This window comes from Giraffa tippelskirchi, chromosome 14 (genome assembly GCF_054371585.1).
Source record: "Giraffa tippelskirchi isolate mGirTip1 chromosome 14, T2T-mGirTip1v1.2.pri, whole genome shotgun sequence".
NCBI classification, from domain to species: Eukaryota; Metazoa; Chordata; class Mammalia; order Artiodactyla; family Giraffidae; genus Giraffa; species Giraffa tippelskirchi.
The window spans coordinates 69,355,520-69,379,639 of record NC_137288.1 but is presented as its reverse complement, the minus strand read 5'-3'; the positions used below and the strand labels follow the sequence as shown (position 1 = coordinate 69,379,639).

General features: G+C 44.0%; 1 protein-coding gene across 4 annotated transcripts in view; it reads left to right on the top strand.

The window, feature by feature from the left end:
• Window positions 1–769: 769 nt before the first annotated feature.
• The window catches only part of LMAN1 (lectin, mannose binding 1), a 25,247-nt gene continuing 1,896 nt past the window's right edge, over window positions 770–24,120 (top strand). The window contains exons 1-14 of one of the 4 annotated variants that reach the window (XM_081563016.1): window positions 770–1,017; window positions 4,372–4,526; window positions 4,610–4,717; window positions 5,476–5,537; window positions 6,502–6,601; window positions 9,845–9,968; window positions 11,506–11,564; window positions 11,983–12,115; window positions 13,729–13,922; window positions 14,081–14,151; window positions 16,191–16,344; window positions 18,773–18,894; window positions 19,185–19,247; window positions 19,638–19,706. In XM_081563016.1, coding sequence (XP_081419142.1) covers window positions 780–1,017; window positions 4,372–4,526; window positions 4,610–4,717; window positions 5,476–5,537; window positions 6,502–6,601; window positions 9,845–9,968; window positions 11,506–11,564; window positions 11,983–12,115; window positions 13,729–13,922; window positions 14,081–14,151; window positions 16,191–16,344; window positions 18,773–18,894; window positions 19,185–19,221 — 1,557 coding nt within the window. In that variant the 5' untranslated portion in view covers window positions 770–779 and the 3' untranslated portion in view covers window positions 19,222–19,247; window positions 19,638–19,706. Of the gene's footprint in view, window positions 1,018–4,371; window positions 4,527–4,609; window positions 4,718–5,475; window positions 5,538–6,501; window positions 6,602–9,844; window positions 9,969–11,505; window positions 11,565–11,982; window positions 12,116–13,728; window positions 13,923–14,080; window positions 14,152–16,190; window positions 16,345–18,772; window positions 18,895–19,184; window positions 22,387–24,120 lie in introns of those variants that run through there. The other 3 variants (XM_081563018.1, XM_081563019.1, XM_081563015.1) reach the window with 3 other exon arrangements.

The following is a 24,120-nucleotide window of genomic DNA, read 5'->3' as shown; positions in this document are numbered from 1 at the left end:
GGTAAAGGCTGAGTGATAAATTCAGGCCTGAATCAACACCAACCAAAAGATCCTAGGTCTCTCCAGGCCCGCGGATTGCTGGCTGCCGGTTTGAAATGCCCTAACACGGGCTGGTGGGGCTCAGTGGGTTAGGACCAGCAATACTCGCGATTATGCCTTGCTGCCGTAAAGAGTTGTTTCTGCGACCTTCACGTGCTGAACACCAGGAACTGAGCGATTGACATCACATCAAAAGGAAGGCCTTTCTCCTAACTAAGGCTGTAAGGATTTAGTATGGCCAGGGGAGGATTGATGCGGTGGGTTCCACAGGTGTCATGGCTCCAGAATTCTAAGATATGTTAAAAGGCAGGAGGCAGAGCCTCACAGGTAGGCTTCGGGTCTGCACCTCCAATCCTGCACGGCACGCGGTAAAAAAATGCTCGAGTCCCTTTCCCGCCCTAGAAGACCAGACGCCTGTGCGCGGACCTCGCCGCCCGGCCCCGCCCCTCCCGTGGTCCCGCCCCTCCCGGTGGTCCCGCCCCCTCCTCGCGACCACGCCCCTCCCGTGGTCTCGCCCTCTCCCTGTGGTCCTGCCCCTCGGCCCCGCCCCTCCCCGTGGTCCCGCCCCGTCCCCGCGGCCCCGCCCACCGATGCTCCGCGTCCAGCGGCCGCCCGGATCGCGGAGGCGGGGCGGGGCTCACCCTTGCCCCCGGGGCTCCGCCAATCAGCGAGCGCCCTGTTGGCCGTCCGCGGCGCCCGCCCCGCCCGCTCGCGCCGGCCGCCGTCTCCCAGAGTCCAAGATGGCGGGGTCCAGGCGGCGGGGTCCCCCGGCCGCGGTGCGGCCGCTGCTCTGCGCTCTGCTGCTGTGCGTCTGCCGTTCCGCGGGCGGCGACGGCGCGGGAGGCGGCCCCGGGTCGGCGGGCGCCACGGACAGCCTGGCCGCGCCGCCGCACCGCCGCTTCGAGTACAAGTACAGCTTCAAGGGGCCGCACCTGGTGCAGAGCGACGGGAGCGTGCCCTTCTGGGCCCACGCGGGCAGTAAGCGGGGCGGGCGGGCAGTAAGCGGGGCGGGCGGGCGGCCCGGGCCCCTCCGCTCCCTCCGCGCCCCTCCGTGCCCCTCCGCGCTCGGGCGCGCGAGCCCGCCCCGATCCGCGGCCCCGTCCGCACCCCGACCCCTCCCCGCGCCACCCTCCTGCCGCGCCCCCTTCCGATGCCCCCCGCTCGCTGTGATCCGTCTCGGAGCTCTTCCTTTCTTCCTGCGCTCACTTGAGCTCGCTTCGAGGCGTCGCGTTTCACCCCAGGGCCGCGGCCCCGGGGAGGCGCCCCCGTCCCCCCGCCGCCCCTCGGCCCTCCCCTGCTCCCTCCCCGGGGTCGGCCGCGGGTGATGCTCCACCTGAGTGTCCAGGGTCCCCTGACGGCTGCAGGGGTGGCGCGTGTCGGCTTTAGAGCGATCTCGAAGTCTTCATGTCAGAGGACATGCTTCTCTTAAATTTGCCTTTCTCAGGGACATCCTGTGGTCTTTGATCTTTGCTCTTGTATTAACACATTTTGTCATTTATAGTTAGGCTTGTTGCTTCATTTAATAGAAGAAGGGATGCAAGGGATTGATTGAGAACTTGAGTCTAAAAACTAGCACTGTGTACAGCTGTTTCATTTTTAGTTACTTTTTTTTTTTTGCGTGGGGGATTGAAATAACCTGTGCTCCGTGTTTTATTCATTTTGTGTATGTGGCACTGTTAAGCCCCGTCCGTGGTAAGAGAGCCTTGCTCCAAGAGAGCCTTGCTCCATACTTATATATGTGAGAGAAAACCTATCTGTACCAGCGCTGATGTGTCACGGCTGACTAAAACGTGGCAGTTGGCGTTCTGTAAACTGCTCAGTGACCATCAGATGCAACCTTTGAAACAAGTGGCAAATGCCTTTCTATGGGGTGAGAAGCACTGGCAGTTTGAATTCCATCTTTGAGTGTCATGAGCAGTCGTTTATGTAAGGTTTGTGTACCTTCTTTTAGATTGCCCAGCGCTTGAAACAAAATGTTTCATTTCTAGAAAGTCATTGCTGCTTTACAAAGCACACTTTTAGGAAGAGCTATTTCCTTGAAATTAACGTGTAATTAAAAGGTAGACGTTTGAATTTGACTTAATGACCAAGTCATTAAGTATGTGGAGGAGAGTGCAATTATTCTGTTACTCCGCAGACGTTTACTGTATACCCGCTCCTCAAAAGCCTATCACCGGGCATCTCTTATCAAAGTGGCCTTGTTACAGAGCTGGCGCAGCTGTCCCAAACACGCTGTGGGGGATTTTGTTCTTCTTCTTAAAATGATGCTGAGTTTTTCAGTAGTGGTGACAAATGTGTTGACGTTTCTCACTTCTGCATTTCTTCATTGTCAGCTTGTTCTGGCTTTTTTTCACACTCACACCACATACATCAGCCAATTAGGAATGTTAATCAACTGCTTAAATTAGTTACATTGACTTTCTTTTCAGAACCTATAACCAACTAGACTTTTCTGCTGCAGAAATGTCACACAGCGTACCTGGGTGAATGAAAATTGTATAGCTAGACTGAATTTGAAATAAGGAGTTTAGAATTTTAACAGTGACTTTTCTGTTGACTCTGGGAATCACTACTATGGGTCTCTCTCGCTTTCATTATCACTGTAATTTTTACTGTCTTACAGTTTTCCTTAACTCCATTGATCATTTTTCCCTTTTCATTTTGCCCTGAGATCCATTATTTAAAACACTTTTTAAATAGAGAAAGTTAAGATTTAATTTAAACATACCCCTTATATCATCCCCAAAGTAAGCCCAAATCTATGGTGTTTTTCTTAACTCTGATGTCCTTTTGTACTGTCAGCACATATCCTCGGGTCCGTAAGGGCAAAAATGATAACAGCAGGTTGTGAGCCTTTAGAGCACCCTGAGCTCTCTCACCTTCTTCATGCTCCGATTAGACCCCTCGTAGGTCAGGCAGGTGCTGGCTGTTTTATAGGTGAAAAACCTAATGTTCAGAAAGGTAAAAATTCTTGGCAAAGGTTGCATAGCTAGTGTCGGTAGAATAGAACTCAGATCCAGCTCTTCTGAGTCTCTGTCCAGTGCTGCTTCCGAGAGGACTGCCCCAGACCTTTACGTTCTGCAGGTGATGGTGACAGATGGTGACTAAACTTTCTAAAGGATCTCAGCTTGTCTTTTTTGTCAGCTTTCCTACCTGTAAAGAGACAATACAATTATGTCCCAGCGTGGATGTCACAATGTCAGAACTGGCTAATATCCAAGAAGGTGTGCTAAGTTGTTCAGAGTTAGACCTCATAGGCGCTTTAATAATGACCTAGTCCAATAAGGTAACGCAGTGGTAAAGAATCCACCTGCCAGTGCAGGAGGAGCAACAGACATGCGTTTGATCCCTGGGTGGAGAAGATGCCCCAGAACAGGAAGTGGCAACCCGCTCCAGTGTTCTTGCCTGGAAAATCCCGTGGACAGAGGAGCCTGGTGGGCTAAAATCCACGGGGTAGCAAAGAGTCAGACACAACTGAATGACTGAGCACAGTCCAATAATAGGAATAGCTAACATTTATTGAAATATTTATATGCACTTATATAAGCACTTACGTGCCTATGAAGTTGCTAGAGAAATAGAGTAACGTGCCTACGAGCAAACAGCTAATAAGTGGATGGAGATACAGACCATCGTGTCGGGGGTCCCTGTTCTGAGAATCTCCTGATGCTGAAGAGCTGTCTGTTGACTGGAAATTCAGTTGACCCTCTCTCCAAAAGAAAGTATACATGCTCAGAATTTTGCATGTAACTTTTGAGGTGTGTATAAACAATTGAGCCCAGCCCCTCCATTTTACAGGTGAATATATGGTGAGCCCAAGAGAGTAAGAGAATTATTTGCTCAGAGGCACACAGCTGAACTGAGACTAGGAATAGGTCTCTTGATTCCTAGTGGTATGTTCTTTTCACACTGAGCTTTCTAACATTTGTACACTGGTTCAAAAAAAAAAACACCAAAGTTTTAGAAGAGAAAATATGCAAATTTTTGAGTTATTTGAAGAAGAATATCATAAGAATCAAATAGTTGATTTGTCTTTCAAGCTGTAATTTCTTCTCTCCTACCCCTTGAATTTTTAGTGGTTAGTTACAGCTTTAAGGTTTGTTTGTTTGTTTTTTGCAGAGATATCACACTCTTCAAAGATAGAGGGATATTAAAAACCGCTAAAATTTAAAAGCTGAAATTGTCAGCATGGAATTTTTCCCTAACAAAATTACTATACAGGCGACTGAATTAAAGTTAGAGCTCTTTAGGTATATGTAACAGTTTGTTGATGATTCATTGAGTTTTATCCAATTATAACTTAAAGCTTTTCTTCCCTGATTGCTATTCCAGATGCTATTCCAAGTTCGGATCAAATCCGAATAGCACCATCTTTAAAAAGCCAAAGAGGGTCAGTGTGGACAAAGACAAAAGCGGCCTTTGAGAATTGGGAGCTTGAGGTGACGTTTCGAGTGACTGGAAGAGGTCGCATTGGAGCTGATGGCCTGGTATGGTAATTTCTTTAACTTGGAAAATTTACATAGATGCATATACAACTAGTCTCTAAATGTTCCCTGTTATATATTTACAGGCAGTTTGGTATACAGAGAATCAAGGCTTGGAGGGTCCTGTGTTTGGATCAGCTGATATGTGGAATGGTGTTGGAATATTTTTTGATTCTTTTGACAACGATGGAAAGGTATAGTTGTTTTCAGTACTGTTACCCACTTTAAATGTATTTGCTAACAAAGTTAGTTTGTGGACAATCTAGTTTATGTGACACTTTTGTCAGCTTTATAGTAGAGGACTCCCTAAACTATATTTTAAGTATGATGAATCTTTGTATAGCTGGGAATTTACAAATGGAAAGCTGGAAGTTGATGGTCCTTCTTATTCCAACTTGAGGTGACAATGGAACCTTGAGTCTGAGAACTTTTCAGTACCCACCTCCCCAGGACCCTGTTTATGCTTAATAATTTTGAAGGTCAGCATGAGTCATTTAGATGTAGGCAGTGAGACCAGTGGTGTTTCAGATTGTTACTGCTTTTTTCATGAAAACGTGTGCATTGCTACTATTAGCTCACTTACTGATACCTTTTTATACATGGTAATCACTCTTTTTGATCAGCCTGATTTCTCTAAAACAGTTAAGAACAAAATGTACTTATGAACTGGAAACATTAACTTGTGCTTTAGCAGCCCTAAGACTGGTGATCATTGTTTCTGCTGCTAGTTTGTTGATTATCAGAGGTCATTATTAGCAATTTAAAGGAGAGCTTTAACAATGAACTCCTTTGGTGCTGGGGCCATGTCAATTCTCCTGTTACTAGGTTCCCATAAATGCCACACTAGTTCCATGCTCATAGTATCCTAGGATTTTAGAGGTGTTAGAGAACTTAGAGCACACCCTTCCTTGATTTAAGGACTTTAAAACAAATACATTCTCCTTATTTTTAGAAAAACAATCCTGCAATAGTGATTATAGGCAACAATGGACAAATCCATTATGACCATCAAAAGTAAGTGTATTTTTTACAGTATTCTGGTTTTTAGTTTCTTTTTGGAAACCTTATAAAATATATTGTTTCAAATCTGAACATTTTCTAGATGAAAAAGATTATTCTTTTTCTTGCGGTGTTTTTTGTAACTTAATGGGAAGGTCTTATTTTACTTTAGTTTCGTTGTAAAGTTCCTTCTGTGGACCACCTCGATTTCAAACGTAAAAATGTGTTGTCGTTAGCCTAAAATTGTATAATACTTTCAAAGATTTATGAAACATTCCTGGCTCTCAGTGATGCAGTAGTCATGTTTTTTCATCTTTATTCAAAAGGATCTCTAAAAAATAAAGTTTGGAGCCTTAACCAACCTAATGACTGAGCAGTTTATGCCACTTTGTTCAGTCCTGGTACTGCTGTATCGAAAAGATTTTCAGTGGGTTACAAAGCTTCTGAGCATTTAGTGTATTTATAATGTGTGTGAATTGGGCATGTACATTTTTAATTTTCACATGGTTGTGGGGGAATTACCTTTTAGCCAGTCTGTAAAATGCAAGAAAAATTACTTTCCTGCCTTAGTGATGTTTAACTCTGGTAATTCATCATGACCACCTGCTGAGTAATTTAAACTAGAGGTCCAAGGCCTCTCCCATGTGATTCTGCTTCAGCTTACTGAGGGCAGAGTTGAGGAGTCTGCATTTTTTTAAAGCTCCGTATGTGACTCTGACTCTGCAGAGGAAGAGTCACTGTCCCCTTGCTGGCAGCCACGCTAACATCGGCTCCTCATCCAGACTCCTGACCCGAGTCACAGCAAAAACTCACGTGTCAACTTGGTGTCTGCTGCATAGATAAGTTCAGAGATCCCAAACTTTGTCATAACTTGATATGGGTTTTGATCTTTCTGGACATTAATTGTTTTAAATAGTGAGTTTTTAAAATACTCAGAAACTTCCCTAAATTTCTTGTCTTCCTTTCCCTCATGCTATAGTGATGGTGCTAATCAAGCTTTATCAAGTTGCCAGAGGGACTTTCGTAATAAACCCTATCCTGTCCGGGCAAAGATTACGTATTACCAGAAAACATTGACAGTAAGTGACATGCTTTTAGAGACTCCAGTGAACAGGGCTCTGATATGTTTCCTCTCTACTCTTCTGCGCGGCTTCACGCTCTGGTATGCTCCGCATTCTGATGGAAATTCAATGCATTTTAAATTGGGTGTTGTTCACATACTCGTCAGTGCTGCTTTCTGAGAACTTCAGAAGCTTCAAAACAAGGCTTCAAAGCGCGGTTTACGTGTCACGCGTTGTCACGCGTTGTGTGTTGTCAAACTTGACCGTAGGTTTGCATTTAGTCAGTGAATGTTCAGGCATGCTGCTGTGTGCCATGCAAATATGAGGAAGACAAAGGTCGTTTTTCTCCAAAGAGCTTGTCTAACGGAGGCGACCTTATGTAACACCATGCTTATGTAATGTTAACTACGCTGTGTGATAAATGCTATATAACATGGATACCATTAGGGACCGAGAGGTCAGAATCCTGCGACTCTGCCAGGAGGGAGGTGAAGGTCAGGAACAGTTTCTCAGTTGAGCTGCACCTTGAAGGAGGAGACGTCTCCTAGATGGGGTGCATAGTCCAGGCAGAGAAAACAGGCATCAGAACTGTTGAAAAGTTTGAGAAAGGCCCGTAGTTGGTACGGCTGGAGGCGAAAGGGGCTGTGGAAGGTGAGGCAGGAAGGCTGGCAGCAGCGAGCCTCCGCCGCCTCCTGTAAGGACCGGTGCACGGGGGTTAAGCAGGAGTGTGGAGGGAGCAGGTTCCAGTTCAGGACGACGACCGAGGCGTTTGTGAGGGGAACGAAAAGCAGGAGGATGTAGACGGGCTCTTGGTGGGTCGCGGCTGTGTGACTTGGTCCTTTTCATGTGGTTTCTCCCTTATTTCTCTTCCAGTCTCATTGAGATAGAATTGCCACCCAGCGTTGTAGAGTTTGAAGTATAGAGCATGATGTGACTTACATACACCACAAAATGATGAGTGCACTTATAAGTTCAATGAACATCCGGCATCTCTTGTAGATAGAAAATGAAAGACAGTAGGAAAAAAATTTTTCCTTGAACAGATTCAGCCTGAGAGTGTTCATTTTTTTATTAGGTTAAAATTTTCTATTAGATCATATTTTGTGCATGATTTCCAAACTGAGATAAAACTACACATGTAAAATGTGAAGTATAAAAAAATAAGTAGTGTCAAAAAAGAGTTTTTTGCACTAAGAATTCTTAGTATTTGCTCTTCTAACGACTTTCAGCATCAGCCGTGTTCACTGAGCTTCCCGTGCTGTACGTCGCATCCTTAGTGCTTATTTATCTTATAACTGGGAGTTCATCCTTTTTCACTGTCTTCATCCAGTCCTCCACCCCCACCCCCCTACCTCTGGTGTCCGTAAATCCAATGCTGTGAGTGAGTTTGTTTTTCGAGTAAAATTGACCTATAACAAACACTGTTATTCGCTCCTGGTAGACCGTGTAATGATCCGCCATCGCTGCACATTTCACAGTGACGGCCATGGGAAGGCTGGCTACCTGTCGCCGCGCACGGGCATCTCATGGTTCCCGGCTGTGCCCGACCCTGTGTCACACCTGTGACTGTTGAGCAGTGGGAGCTGCTCCCTCTTAGTCTCCCTGCCCTGTCTCTCCCCTCCCCCCAGTTCCCTCGCCCCAGCAACCGCCTGTTTGTTCTCTGTATCTGTAACTGTTTCTGTTTTGTTCTCTGAAATCGTGGAGTCCTCGTCTTTGTCTGGTTTACCAAGCATAATACCCTCTAGGTCCATCCATGCTGTTGCAGATGGCAAGATTGCATTCTTTTTTATGGCTGAGCAGTATTCTCTTGTATGATTCATACGTACCATATCTTTATCCATTCATCTGTTGAGTATTTCCGTCGCTTCTGTATCTAGTCTGTTGTAAAGAATGCTGCAATGAACATGAAAGAAGAAAGTGAAAGTGTTAGTCACTCATTTGTTCACTTCTGTCTGACTCTTTGCAACCCCGTGTAGCCCGCCGGGCTCCTCTGTCCTTGGAATTGTCCAGGCAAAAATACTGGAGTGGGTAGCCATTCCCTTCTCCAGAAGATCTTCCTGAGCCAGGGATCAAACCCCAGGTCTCCTGCATTGCAGGCAGATTCTTTACTGTCTGAGCCATGTAGATGAATTGAGTTTGAGGTAATATTCAGGTGGACAGTACCCAGCAGGCAGTTAGAATAACTAAGGTCATTACTACCATGTGAACTTTGTTTTTTTAAAGATGCCATCAGCATCTGGCCATATAATACTTACAAGTAAAGAATATCTTACTTACGTTTTTCTTTTCCCTAAATCATGAGCTAGCCTTGCACTCCTTTGTGTAAACTCAGAAAAAGACAGTCATTTGGGAAACTTTATTCTGGCTCCGTCTTAAATTCCAAACTGATTTGGAGACCTCAGAATAGAGGCAAGTGTCCAGTCTGTTATGATTAACTTAGATTTGCATTCCACTGGAGTCGTTATAGATTGTACATACTGTACAGCTTCATTAGGGACATCAGTAGGTCACGCGTACCTTCACATGGCAGAACCCAGACACCAGCCGTGGCAGGTAGAGACCCAACACTTGAATTCACAGATCCCAGGGATGCTGCCTGTACAGCCCTGCACAGAGAGGCCGTCAGCCCTGCCAGCAGCTCCCAAAACAATGCTAGTAATCCTGCGACATGTACCCACAAAGAGTTCCATAGTCAGATAAGATTGGTAGGACTGTGCATATACGAGCAGAGTCAAGATTCTAGGACGTCCTGGAATAAAGAAACCTCTGTTAGGCCGCTCATTCTTTAGGCTTACTGGACCGTGGATGGCTCTTTCCACCTAGTGCCTGAATGTCTACAGAGCCAGCGTAGTGAAGAATCCATCTTGGAGAGGCTTGGCAGGACACGCGGCTGTGGCTCAGTGGTCCCGGCCCCTGTCTGCTGTCGCTCCCTGCGACAGGCCCTTGTCCTCTCTGCCTGGCAGAGGCGCGCTCCTTCTTGAACATGCTAGCTCAGGATTTCTTTCCATAGTGATCTGTCTCTCCTAAACTCTTTAAGTGTTTTTTTTCTCCTCTAGAGCTTATTTTTTCTTCCAATTTTATTGAAATGTAATTGACATACAACACTGTATAAGTTTAAGGTGTACAACATAACGATTTGAAGCTGATGGCCCTTTGACAGTAATTAGACCAGGTACAAAGGTCAAATCGTCATAAACCGACTACATGAGATTCCTTTTACAAGGTCTTTGAAAAGCTCTAACCTGCAGTGTGTCTTTCTAGGTAATGATCAATAACGGCTTCACACCAGATAAAAATGATTATGAATTTTGCGCCAAAGTGGACAATATGATCATCCCCGCCCAGGGGCATTTCGGAATATCTGCTGCCACTGGAGGTCTTGCAGGTAAACCTCGCCGTCCTCTAACGTGAAGGTGCTGTGAACTGAATCTTACTAGGAATCCTGTAGTTTGGAAATAGGTAGCTTTGTTTACTTTTAACCTTTTAAGATGAGTTATAACCTTCCCATGATCAGTTGGGGCCAGGCTTTTGGTCTCTTGGGGCTGCTCATTCTTCTGTAGGCTTACAGTTGGCTGGGGGCTACATACAATTATGTCCATCAGAGTATCGGTCTGGGTGCGGTATTTTATAGTGAAGGAGACATATTTAAAAGGTTGATGGCCAAGTGTTTTAGGACCCTGAGAGTTGTCACAGCTCATTTAAATGAATTTGGTAGCCTGAGGAAATATTGGGGACTGAACTTTAAAGATGTACTTACCGTATCTTTTTCATACGTGGTGACAAATGAACTTATGGTTAGCTGTTAATACCATCTTGTGTTCGTAGTGTATAATATTCTTATTATTTCCAAATATGTGAATTTTTCGTTTCAACAGCACCAGGAGAGAGAGAGGATAGATCATATTCACTCTATTTTTAGGTGGCTTTGCCAAATCTTGGATTAAAGGGCTTTCTAAAGAGCACGTGGCCAGTAAGTCAGGCCCAGGCGGGGCTTGGTCTGGATTTCTGTCCCTGGGGTCCGGCGCCCTGTCAGCACCGCGTGACTTCTCCCAGCGCTACCTAACCCGCCGTGTGGTGTTTCAGTTTTCTCTTTAATCCGGCTGTGTATCAGGATCTCCACAAAAGTAGCAGAAAGCAAAGCGATTGCCGCAGTTGAGATTCATGTCTCATTTGTGGGTGTGACATTAGTCGGGATAAGTATGGTAGTTCCACGTTAAGAAGTTTGATCTGTTAGCTGTTTTTAGCTTAGCCAGCTTGAAATGAACGATTTTATGTGAAATAAAATGGCTAGTATCTGCTGTCTGCGGGAAACAAATACAAAAGAGGTACAGAAGAGTAGTCATAATCTAATCGAGGTGCTGTGGTAGTGAAAGGGGATGCTCTTAGTAACGCCAGGACAGCGTGGATAAATCAGGACTCCCAGGAAGCCAGGACAGAGCAGTGTCCTGTTTAAAACAGGAAAGTAAGGCTAGGGGTGCTGAGTGTATAAGAAAGGTTCAGAAACAGGTGGGAACAGGAAATACCTGAAGGACAGGCTTCTGTCTCACATGACTGGGACACGGTCCATGAAGGAGATTTGTGGAAAAAAAAAGGAGGATCTTACTGCCGGGAGTAGGAGTTTGCACTTATTTTGACACTTCGTTTATTTGTTCATTCCCTTTATCAGGTATTAAACATCCATAACATGTTAAAACACAGCTAAATGTTCTGGTTTAGGATATAAGAAAGTAAATTCTTGCTTAGTTCTAATATAAGTCTTTCAGATGAACTTTTGTCTCTAAGCTCACACAGCATCATTGCCTTTACCAAATTACAGCTAATTTTCATTATTTTAACGTAAGAGATGTCTATAAATTCACAACCATAAAAATGATCAACTATGGAACTTTTTCAGTTTGGTTTTTTTTTTCTTTAATTTGTAGATGACCATGATGTCCTTTCTTTTCTGACTTTCCAATTGACTGAGCCTGGGAAAGAGCCAGTGAGTATACTTCTTTTTCTCAGAAAGCTTATTTGTAATTTAGTGGTGTTGCCTCATAGCTGAAAACTTGGGAAGATTCACTCAGGTTCAGATCTTGTTTCTCCTAATGATTGCTGTTACAACCTATACAAGTTGCTTAACGTCCATACACTCCGTTCCTTCACTAGTAATACTGAGATGCTTGTGCTGACCACCTTGACATTGTAAGCATTCAAGGCAGCGCACTTCTGGCAAGCGCTCAATAAATGGTAGTGGCTATTACTATTTTTTGTCATAATATTAATAGCAAGAGTAAATTAACCTTTCAGCTAGTGGTGGAGTAGTTAAAATGAGAAAAAAGAACATATATCGAGGCTTACTACTTTCTTACTTTTTAATTTTTTTTTTTTTAATGATCTGTTCTTAAACTCCAAACAAGCCTACAGTTGATAAAGAAATTTCTGAAAAAGAGAAAGAAAAGTACCAGGAGGAATTTGAGCACTTTCAACAAGAGCTGGATAAAAAAAAAGAGGAATTCCAGAAGGACCACCCCAACCTTCAGGGGCATCCTGGTGAGTCGGAGCCGGGCCGCCCTCCGCTGCAGCGGTGACCGTGGCCCTTTGGTGTCACCAGCGCCTCATTCATCTTACCTTTGCTCACTTACCTGCCACATTCCAAGTACTTCCTGGAAATGATCTTTAAACCAGTCTTCAGCCTCTAAAGGGCTTGGGAGATCGATGCTTTTCCCTGGAGGAGTGTCGCTTAGTGAAGCGGGCAGTCGGCAGTGCCCGGTGACGGGACGAACAGTGAACCCTTGGACTGCAGGTTCCCCACGTGCAGGGTCTTGTCTGTCGCGTGGACCACTGTGTCCCCTGAGCCCCCAGGAAGCAGCCGTGCTGGTGTAGTAGTTGAGACTCAGTACACACTTGTTGAATGGAATTGTCCGGGGTTGGTTTCTTTCGTTTTTAGTGGCACGCACTTACCTTAGTTGATACAAAGCTAATACTTGAAAACCGTCAAGACTTGGGAGAGGAATGTGAAGTGATTGTCTCCTCTTATTACTCAAACAGAATTCTGGACATTAAAGGTTGAAAATTTTGAAATATTAGTCTAAGCTAGTGTAACTGAGAACTTACATGGGCTCCATGTCACAAACAAGATAAGGCCAAGTAGAATGACTGTATGATCTGCTAACTTTTATGATCTCAGTTCCCCATCAGCACAGATGATCAAGGCTGTATTTAATAAGGGCGTCCCTGGTGGCTCAGCGTGAAGAACCTGCCTGCCAGTGCAGAAGATGTGGGGTTGATCCCTGGGTCAGGAAGATCCCCTGGAGAAGGAAATGGCAACCCACTCCAGTATTCTTGCTTGGTAAACGCTATGGACAGAGGAGCCTGGTGGGCTGCAATTCACGGGGTCAAAAAGAGTCAAACATGGCTTAGTGACTAAACACACATACTTAATAAAGCCTAGGGCTAGCTTTTGAACTAAGTAGTGTGTTAATCTAAATGATTGACAGTGTTATTCAGATTTAATGAAGATAAAAATGAAAAATAAATGTTATTTTTTCCTTGGATTTTTTTTTTTTTTACATATCACATATGATTTGTAAGTATATCCTGAAGCTAGTATAGTAAGTGTTTGAATGAAATTGTCTGGTTTCAGCGTGGTCAGGAATAAAAGGAAAATTAAAACTGTTTTCAGCGCCATTTCTTAGTCTTTTATGTGAGTAAAATGCACAGATTTTAAGAGAATAGTTTGATGAATTTTGACAGATTTTAACCATCACTCAAGACGAGTGTATAGAATATTTTTATTGCCCCAGATCAAGTCAGCCCCCTTCCCACAGAGATAGCCACTATGCTGATTCCTATTAAGAAATTAGATTTGTTCTGCCAGCCCCTGTAAATGGAATCACACAGTCTATCTAAAAGAGAAAATAAATTTTAGATGAAAAAATTCAGACCTAAGTTATAAATATTCAACCACCAGAGATGGCAAAAACAATTAGTAATTGAATCAGGACTGAGTCAATTACATGCATGTTTGTGACACTGGAAGGATCATAACACTGTGTTGATGATGTTCTTCATTTAGTGGAGGTTGGTACTTTGGTCACTTACAGTAATTTGAAAACCACATATGTATGGGTGACTCTAATAATGATTTGTGATTACCTTTTCAGCAGATGAAATATTTGAGAGCGTAGGAGACCGTGAGCTGAGACAGATCTTTGAAGGACAGAATCGTATTCATCTTGAAATCAAGCAGCTAAACCGACAGTTAGATATGATTCTTGATGAACAGAGAAGATACGTCTCTTCCCTGACGGAGGAGATCTCCAAGAGAGGAGCCGCAGCCCCAGGGCAGCAGGGACAGGTGAGCTTGCAAGGTCCATGGATGTGCCTTAGTGAGGAAGCAGCCTGGGGTGGAGGAGCAGAAGGGAAGTAAGCAGAAGCGAGGTCTGGGTATTGGGCGGTGTGCTCTGTGGAGTGGGGACTCGCGGGCTGGCTGGTCATCTTTTGTTTTTCCTCCAGACCTTTCAACAAGAACTGGATACTGTTGTGAACACTCAGCATGAGATTCTGAGACAAGTAAACGAAATGAAGTAAGTACACAAAAGTCCTGTCTGAGTGCTGTGTGATATCTTTATCCTAAATTCATGACTTCTCTAGATACGCAGGCATGTGACTGTTGTAAGATTCCTCCAGGAGCAAGAATCACGTTCTGGATTCTTTCTAAATAGGGGAATGTAGAGTACAGGGACTCTTCATATTTAGCAAACGTGTCTAAATTTTTTAATTGTTCCCAGCTGGAAAAGAAAGCTTTAGCATTTTTAAGGAAAAAAAAAAATGTTAGTCACAGATGTTTGACAGCATTTGTGCATTTGTAAAATACAGAAGAACTTCCCAGGTGGCTCAGTGGTAAAGAATCTGCCTGTCAGTGCAGGAGACCCGGGTTTGATCCCTGGGTCGGAAAGATCCCCTGGAGGAGGAAATGGCAACCCACTCCAGTATTCTTGCCTGGAGAATCCCATGGACGGAGGAGCATGACGGGCTGCAGTCCATGGGGTCACAAAAGAGGTGGACACAACTTAGCAACTAAACAACAATAAAATGTAAAAAGAATATGGGTGATACATAACAGTACTGTGGAAAATAACTAGAGGAGTAAGCATGCATAGTATTATAGGGCTGTAAGACAGGCATACCTGATGCAGGAACTTCTTTGTGATGGAATGAAGCCATTTTGAAGGAAGTGTGTTATGTGTGAGTACCTCTTTTTCATTCTGTATTGTACTGTAAGAGAGACTGGGCAAAGAGTTGCTGCAGAGACATTGTGTCCTTGTAACACTGAATGATCAAGTTTTTAAAACGATTCACTTACCAGATGATTAACAGCATTCAATGCCTGATGCAGAAAAACAGCCAGCATGCCACATGTCATAAGCTGATGAGTTAGAGAACTGTCCCAGCCAGTACAATTCTTTTCAACATTTTAGCCTTCCCCCTCTCCCTGCTTGAGCATTCTTTCTCCAGTGAGGAGTAACCTGGTTCTTATTATCTACAATGTATTTACTTATTGGTTCAGTTTTAGTGTGTGCATAAAGTATATATAGAGTGACTTCAAATTATTAAACCATATCCCTATAAGAAACACATCTACTGATGGATTTATATAAAGCTCCTTTTGCCTCTAGCCTTACAGTGTTTCAGACTCACGTACAGTTTGCTCAAATTCATGTCCATTGAGTCGGTGATGCCATCCAACCATCTCATCCTCTGTTGTCCCCTCCTCCTCCTGCCGTCAATCTTTCCCAGCATCAGGGTCTTTTCTAATGAGTCAGCTCTTCACATCAGGTGGCCAAAGTATTGGAACTTCAGCTTCAGTATCAGTCCTTCCAATGAATATTCAGGGTTCATTTCCTTTAGGATTGACTGGTTTGAGCTCCTTTCTGTCCAAGGGACTCTCAAGAGTCTTCTCTAACACCACAGTTCGAAAGCATCAGTTCTTCAGTGCTCAGCCTTCTTTATGGTCCAATTCTCACATGTGTACATGACTACTGGAAAATCAGAGCTTTGACTATACTCACCTTTGTCAGCAAAGTAATGTCTCTCCTTTTTAATACACTGTCTGGGCTTGTCATAGCTTTCCTTCCAAGGAGCAAGCGTCTTTTAATTTCATGCTTACAGTCACCATCCACAGTGATTTTGGAGCCCAAGAAAATAAAATCGGTCATTGTTTCCACTTTTTGCCCTTCTCTTTTCCATGAAGTGAGACCAGATACCATCATCTTAGTTTTTTAAATGTTGAGCTTTTTCACTCTCCTCTTTCACCCTCATCAAGAGGCTCTTTTAGTTCCTCTTCACTTTCCATTTGTGGTATTGATTTTAACACAAATTATTTAGTATTCTCTGTGCTTAGATAGCCTTTAGTAAAAGATGAAGGCATAATAATGTAGTTTTTATAAGTTTTTTTCCAATTTTTAAGACAATTTTTTAAAATACTTGTTTTGGGGGGGGTTTTGTGTGTGTGTGTGTGTGTTTTTAATGATCTGTTGCATTGAGCGTAGAAATGTATCTACCCCTTTGAAATCTGTGGCATCTTTCTAGTGATTCTGCTGTCTAAAGGGACTTTCTGTCTCAGGAACTCCATGAGTGAAACTGTCAGACTGGTCAGTGGCATCGCGCACCCTGGACCAGCGGCGGGCGTGTACGAGACCACCCAGCACTTCAATGACATCAAGGAGCATCTGCACATTGTCAGGCGGGACATCGACAGCTTAGCGCAGCGAAGCATGGTCGGCTCCTCTTTCTGCTCCTCTGTGGTTAATTATCACAGTCCGCTTTTAGGAAGGACAAACATACATTCTACTGAAAATAGTTTAACTTTTAAACTGATGCTAGTGCTCACTTTTAATATTTGGGGTAGAATGACTCCATTATGACCCAGATGTCTACCTGTTCCACATACTGAATAGAATTGTATAAAAAAATAAATTGCTATTCCAGTTGCTGGGGTCATCACAACCTCAGACTTTTTTCTTTCTAGAAGTTCTCTTTTAAAAAGCATCTCTTGTTATCAGTAATGATACCCTTAAACAGCTTTGAAAATGGTAGATGTTTCTTGACACACCCGTTGATGAGACAAGCAGGCACTGGGTAATCCATGTTTCTCTCTAGGCTGTTCAGGAAGCACAGATCTAAAACTGGCTGACTTATAGCAGGTTTTTTTTAGGCAAAATTTTTCTTTTTTCCAGCTACTTTCCTGTTTTACTTGGTTCATTTTTTTAAGTTTTGTTTTATTTTGTTTGCGTTATTAGGGTTTTTTCTTTCTTTCTTTCTTTTTTTTTTTTTTAGTGTAAGTCCCACCTAGATTTTTGGAGAGAGGCAGTAAGTATTAAAGATAGGTAGCATATTTTTGAAGTTGAACACACGTGTAAGGGACAATATTAGGAAACAGGCCTCTGGAACTTTTACATTTTTTCTTATTTACTGGCTTTGAAAACCCTTGTGAGATCCACAAATGCTTATACCATTTGCCTCTTCCCCTTCCAGTTTTTTAAACGTGGTTCAGTAGTTTTCTCGTTGACCGTTTTACCTCCCACCCAAAGCATCGTCATCTACTCCCTAAATTCTGTTTGAGGTTATTTCCCCCCAGCTTCAGCTTTTGTTGCCACGGCCAGGTTGATGCTGTGGGCAGTACACACACTGTGAAGAGCCTTGTCCTGTAGATGCGAACGTATCGAGAACGGCTAATCTTAGGAGCCGTTTTGTCTGGATACCTTGATGAAATCTTTGCCCCCCGATTTTAATGTTTGATCCTTGCGTATAATAGAAGGAATGCTCTTGTAAATGGGGAAAGAAACGGTGTCCAAGAGCACTAATCGGTGATGTTGGGCGTAGGGGCCGGGGCGGCTGAGAGCCGAGGGAGGGCTGGGGGCCGGGGCGGCTGAGAGCCGAGGGAGGGCCGGGGGCCAGGGCGGCTGAGAGCCAAGGGAGGGCGGCTGTCTGTTAGGCCGTCGCGTGTGGGCAGCCGTGGACGTAGGGGCCTGGGGCAGGTGAGAGCCGAGGGAGGACCGCTGTCCGTTAGGCCGTCGCGTGTGGGCAGCCGTGGGCGTAGGGGCTGGGGTGGCTGAGAGCCGAGGGAGGACCGCTGTCCGTTAGGCCGTCGCGTGTGGGCAGCCGTGGGCGTAGGGGCTGGAGTGGCTGAGAGCCGAGGGAGGACCGCTGTCCGTTAGGTCGTCGCGTGTGGGCAGCCGTGGGCGTAGGGGCTGGGGCGGCTGAGAGCCGAGGGAGGACCGCTGTCCGTTAGGCCGTCGCGTGTGGGCAGCCGTGGGCATAGGGGCTGGGGTGGCTGAGAGCCGAGGGAGGACCGCTGTCCGTTAGGCCGTCGCGTGTGGGCAGCCGTGGGCGTAGGGGCTGGGGTGGCTGAGAGCCGAGGGAGGACCGCTGTCCGTTAGGCCGTCGCGTGTGGGCAGCCGTGGGCGTAGGGGCTGGGGTGGCTGAGAGCCGAGGGAGGACCGCTGTCCGTTAGGCCGTCGCGTGTGGGCATCCGTGGGCGTAGGGGCCTGGGGCGGGTGAGAGCCGAGGGAGGACCGCTGTCTGTTAGGCCGTCGCGTGTGGGCCGCCGTGGACGTAGGAGCTCGGGGCGGGTGAGAGCCGAGGGAGGACTGCTGTCCGTTAGGCCGTCGCGTGTGGGCAGCCGTGGACGTAGGAGCTCGGGGCGGGTGAGAGCCGAGGGAGGACCGCTGTCCGTTAGGCCGTCGCGTGTGGGCAGCCGTGGGCGTAGGAGCTCGGGGCCGGTGAGAGCCGAGGGAGGACCGCTGTCCGTTAGGTCGTTGCGTGTGGGCAGCCGTGCTTAGCTGTCTGAGCCGGGAGCCCCCAACAGCGACGGGGCTGCCGTTGGTCGTTACTGCAGCCGGGATGACCGGGGGGGTCCCGGGGGTGGCTCTGTGACCCTCGGGGATGCTACCGTCACGGTCACTGTGATGGGGGAGGAGCCGGACGGCAGGAGGTCAGTGACCGAGGGCGCAAGAGGGGGGCTTCCCCGTCACCTGCTCTTTCAGAAAGTTTGGTTGTGAAAATGAGGAGGGTGTTTATGGGGTGAGTAAATGAAAGTATTTGAGTTTATACAGTGTACCATGAGTTTTATAGAGATTTCACATTTATTTCCTCTTCTAAAATATTGGTTTGACTATTTATAATAGAATTTTTTTTTCCTCACAGCCATCAAATGAAAGAGCAAAATGTCCAGAACTACCACCATTTCCATCATGTTTATCTACAGTGCACTTCGTTATATTCGTAGTGGTACAAACGGTGTTATTTATCGGTTATATCATGTATAGGTAAGTCTCTGAAATTTGATCCAACATTTTTCTGTATTTGTTTAATTTGAAATATTAAATAAAGTTGTCTGTATCTATAATGGAACTTTGAATACCTATAAAATTAGGATCATACAAAGCAAATGTTACGTCTAGAATATTTCAGTTTGCATGAGAGTGCACGTGTAGGACATGTGTATCTTCATGTATTTTATACTTGAAAAGGCATTTTTAATTTTAAGCAGTCCTGTTTCATTCCACTGTAAAGTGTACAGAACTTCACAGGGTTTTTTTTTTCTCTTTTACCTTAGGACTCAGCAAGAAGCAGCTGCCAAAAAATTCTTTTGACCACCATTTTCATATGTGTACATCATGTATGTATGTACAAAATGTCTTTTTGAAGGAATTTAAGTATTTAAATTGCTTTTTAGTCTAAATTATTTTGTATAAAATAACTGTTTAAACATTGACTTAAGAATAAACCTTAAAGACAACCACATGTAAATTTGTGCATAGTACATAAATCTATTTAAATTTCAGTGAATTTCTGGCCAGTAGAATGCAGCCACTGCACAGAGTATTGATAAATCAGAGGGTTGAAAAACAGAACGGGGAGCCCCCATATATGAAAGTAACCCGTAAGTCTCCAGTGCTGGAGGTTTCTGTCTTTAGTATAAACCCCTTGCCCTCCTGCCCCACAGAGTATGAGGTCTGAGAGCTACCCATCATGTTTATTTTGTAACCAAAGTCTTTTTTTTTTTAAGAGGCCAGAATTTCCTGCTCCAAGACTCAGTGCCGCAGTCCTTGAATCTAATGCAGCCCCCTTTGAAATCAAGAAATATTTTGTCTGAGTGTTAGGATCTGAGTAATAGAATTCAGAATGTGTATTGAAGCATTTTTTCCCCATTCTGATCATCAATGATGTATTTCACTTTTAAAGGAAATTTGGGGGGAGAATAAGAGCTGTTCTTTGCCTGAAAAACCATTTAGGTGAGAACTTTCCTCTGATAATGGTTTTTATGGGACTTTTGCCTGGTGAGGTGTTCATTTCATGATTGCTCATATTCTTGAATGTCTGTGTTCCAATAGAGTCAGTTCAAAATTATGAAAATCACTCTGCATTTGTATCTGTAAATTCACCTCAGATTGCATGTTCTGAGGATATTTTAAGGTCACAGCACCTACCACTGCTTTCAGATTTACATCACTCCATGCAGCTTGGTGTTTGTGATGCTGCGTATTAGTCAAAATCAAGAAGGCAGGAGCAGAAGCAGTGTTAAAGTTTCTGAAACCAAAATCGGAAAAATAGTGTTATTACTTCTGATTTCTTTGTTTTGATGCCAGAACTAAGGGTATTGTGAAGCACGTGTTAGTAAGCGTAACCTTGAAATGTCAGGCTGGAAGACATAGTTCTAGGTATTCTAGAAACTGTCTGTAAATGACATTTAATTTAGTTTTCATAGCTGATGTAGACTTCAAAATACTCTTTTACTTTCCCTTGTCTAGCTAGCTAAAATGACGCCTTTCATTTGTCATAGAACTGAAAATAGTACTGTTTTATAAATAGTACTATTTAATTCTTCGCAGCTTTCAGAAATTTGCTCTGAGTTGTTATTTGCTGATTGGACTGACTGGCTAAAATCCATACAGAGACTGAAGAAGTCTGCATTAGAGCAATAGCTAACCAGTACTACATAACGCAGACAGTCCTAGCTTTGCTTTTTACGGAAGCATTTATCCCAGAACACTGAACAAGAATATTCTATTGATCACACACTTACGACCACTTCAACATAGAACTGTTCCACAGGTATTTTTTTTCTTAGTGTTAACATGTTGAAATCCATATTTCAGAGACATCATCATGACAGAATTTACTTTAATCCATGAAAAAAAAATTAATACCTTCAGAAGAATGTTTCAGTTGTAGACTATGAGACTTGGAAATCCTCTTGAGATGAAAAGTTGCAGAATATCCAGTATTGTAAAAATCCAGAGCCACGTATGCCTGAACATAAAGGAATATTAGATCTATGCAATGTACATTTTCCAGGCTAAAATTCAAGAGGAATTGTTCTGATCATTTCTAATACAAGTGAAGACAGCTAGGACAAAAGAGCATACACATGAATCTTTCTTTCTTACCAAGTTAATTTGCTAAAAAAAAAAATCACTCAGTAAGACAGTTCATACAAGTTATTATCGTTGGAAATTTGGTTTGTTTTCCTCAAAATCACTGACTTCAAGTAGTTCATTTCTGTTTTTTAAAAAAAGTGTTTGCTATGTGGGAAAATCAATCACTGCCAGGATTCTCTCATTTCTGTACTGTTTTATAAAATTGAATTTAACTTCTCTCACACCAGCAAGTATTTTACAGGTGCCTTGGATTAAAACAAAGTTGATTTTACAATTTTACTGTAAATCTTTGTGCTTCTGCCACTTTAAAAAAGAAATGCAATTGTGTAATGGTTAATACTCTTATTTAATGTACTTTTTGTGTTCTGATTGTTTGAATGTTTTATTCAGCTTGAATCTTTACTATGAGGGCATGGTGTTCTGTCATATTTTAAAGAGACATTCGCGTTTCTCAGAGTGTGGTCTGTGAACCATCTGAGTCCTGGAGCACTTGTTAAGAACGCAGATTCCAGAGCACCATTCCAAACCACCTGCATCAAAACTCAATGGTGGGACCTTCAGAGTATCATTTTTGGCAGGGGCCTCAGGTGATTCTGAGCACACTACTGTTTTAGAACCACTAAGATGAGGGGTGGTGAAAGAAACATAGGTTTGTGTAGTTTTACAGCTGAACTGAGAGCTAACATAACATTTTCATTGTCAGCAACATTAGTAAATGTGCACTGATTCTTTATACTTGGAACGTATTACTTAACGTTCTTTTCACTAAAACTCTTGGTTTATTAGCAGCTACAGACTAAACCCAGATTGCTGCCTGTGGCTCTTGGTACTTTTGTTGACAGCTCTTACAAAATCATCTTCAGATCATGGTCAAGCCATGAAAACCCCCATCTTCGGGTCTGCCTGCTAAAGCTTTTTGCTTTCCTGATTGTGGTTTTTGTGACATTTTATCTCAGACAATTGTACTTTTTGATAACTTGGGGAAAACAAAAATTACTTGAATAAGGGATTGCCTGACCCGCTGCATTGCAGAGACAGTCTTTGTAAAGAACGTAAATGACAGTTGTGAATATTAAGATGTGATTATCTTTTTCCTGTCCATGTGCTTATTGCAGGGAGATAGTGAACAAATGATTATACTGGGGATTTTTTTATTTATAAGATCTAATGTAAAATCACCACTTGCAACTTTTTAGATCTGTATGTTGCCTGTTTAATATATTCTTTTAAAGTTTAAAAGGGTTTTCTATCCATTGTTAATTTCAATTAGATAACATTTTGTCGAGTGTTTTTTTTTCCCCTGATTGTTAATTTGATGCTAGCTGGAATTCAAAAGATGACATTGACCTTATTCAAATAAAGAAATATTTTAGTAAATTTACTTTTTCCTTCATTGGTCTCAGATAATAAGTTGTTTCCCAGGTAGGTTATTTCCCAAGTAGGCCCTGATCTGTGATAGTATTTCATGTGTCACATGCTTTGTGCCCTGCCCTAGGTGGCCTACCAGCTGCAGAGTCAATACACGGAGGCATAAAAAGAGAGTTAAAAACTAGTACGGATAAATGCTTACCCTTGCTGGTAATGAAAAATACAAAGTAATTAATACATTTGATATTTTCATCTTCAGTAACCAAATATTGGTAAAAGTGTGGCTAAGCTAGAACTTTTGGTCATTACTAATGGCAGTTTTTTTAAAAAATCTTTTCTTTTTGGCAAGTAACATTTAACCAAGTAATTCCAATTCTGAGAGTCTGTGTGGTATAAAAAAGGAAAGAGTAGAGCTTTAGTGTCAGACCAATCTGGGTTTAAAATCTTAGCTTTGCCACTTCCTAAAGATGGCCTTTCCTCATGATACTCTCTGAGGGTTGGCAGCTTGTTAAAGGTGGTCTTTATAAGTGGTGTCAGAAAGCGGAAACCAGGGTAATGGGCCCTTCTCCCGCTGTGAGCACACGGAAAAGGGCTTCCCTGGCAGCTCAGCTGGTAAAGAATCCGCCTGCAGTGCGGGAGACCTGGGTTCGATCTCTGGATTGGGAAGATCCCCTGGAGAAGGGAAAGGCTACCCACTCCAGTATTCTCGGGCTTCCCTTGTGGCTCAGCTGGTAAAGAATCCGCCTGCAGTGCGGGAGACCTGGGTTCGATCTCTGGATTGGGAAGATCCCCTGGAGAAGGGAAAGGCTACCCACTCCAGTATTCTCGGGCTTCCCTTGTGGCTCAGCTGGTAAAGAATCCGCCTGCAGTGCGGGAGACCTGGGTTCGATCTCTGGATTGGGAAGATCCCCTGGAGAAGGGAAAGGCTACCCACTCCAGTATTCTCGGGCTTCCCTTGTGGCTCAGCTGGTAAAGAATCCGCCTGCAGTGCGGGAGACCTGGGTTCGATCCCTCGGTTGGGAAGATCCCCTGGAGAAGGGAAAGGCTACCCACTGCGGTATTCTGGGCTGGAGAATCCCATGGACAGTCCATGGGGTCGCAAAGAGTTGGACACCACTGAGCAACTTTCACTTTCAATGTAAAATTAAAGAAACTAGATAGGTTTGAGTATGACTGATTCATGTTGATGTTTGGCAGAACCCAACACAATTCTGTAAAGCAATTTTTAAAAATTAAGGACTTACATAGCTTTGAAAGAAATCAGAGGAAACAGAAGCCTCGGTCAGTGAGCCTGCTGGGGGAGGGGCGGTGGGGACCTGGCCATCGCAGACATTTAGGGTTTCATTCAAGTACGATGAGAAGGCTTTGGAATGTTAACACCTAGCTTTCCCATTTCACCTGGGGTGTTTATTTTCCCTTTCTGGAAGATTCCACTGGATGGCCAAGTGGAAAGGCCATTGGAATAAACTGAATAAAGAGTTTTTAAAGACATGGTGCTCTTTTCAATGGAATTGTCTTCTGGGAAGACGATGAACTGATTTCATAACCAATCCCAGGGAGTATCCGTTTGTCCCCCTGGTGTGGTCGTCACCCAGGGGTTTCTGTGTTGCCCAGCACCCCCCACCCCCCACCCCCCACCCCCGCCCCCATCACACTCACAGGAGGGCTGCCCAGGGAGAAACGGCTTCACAGACTGGCTTTGGAGTCGGAACCGAGACCCTCACCGTTCAGAAGGTTTCCTAA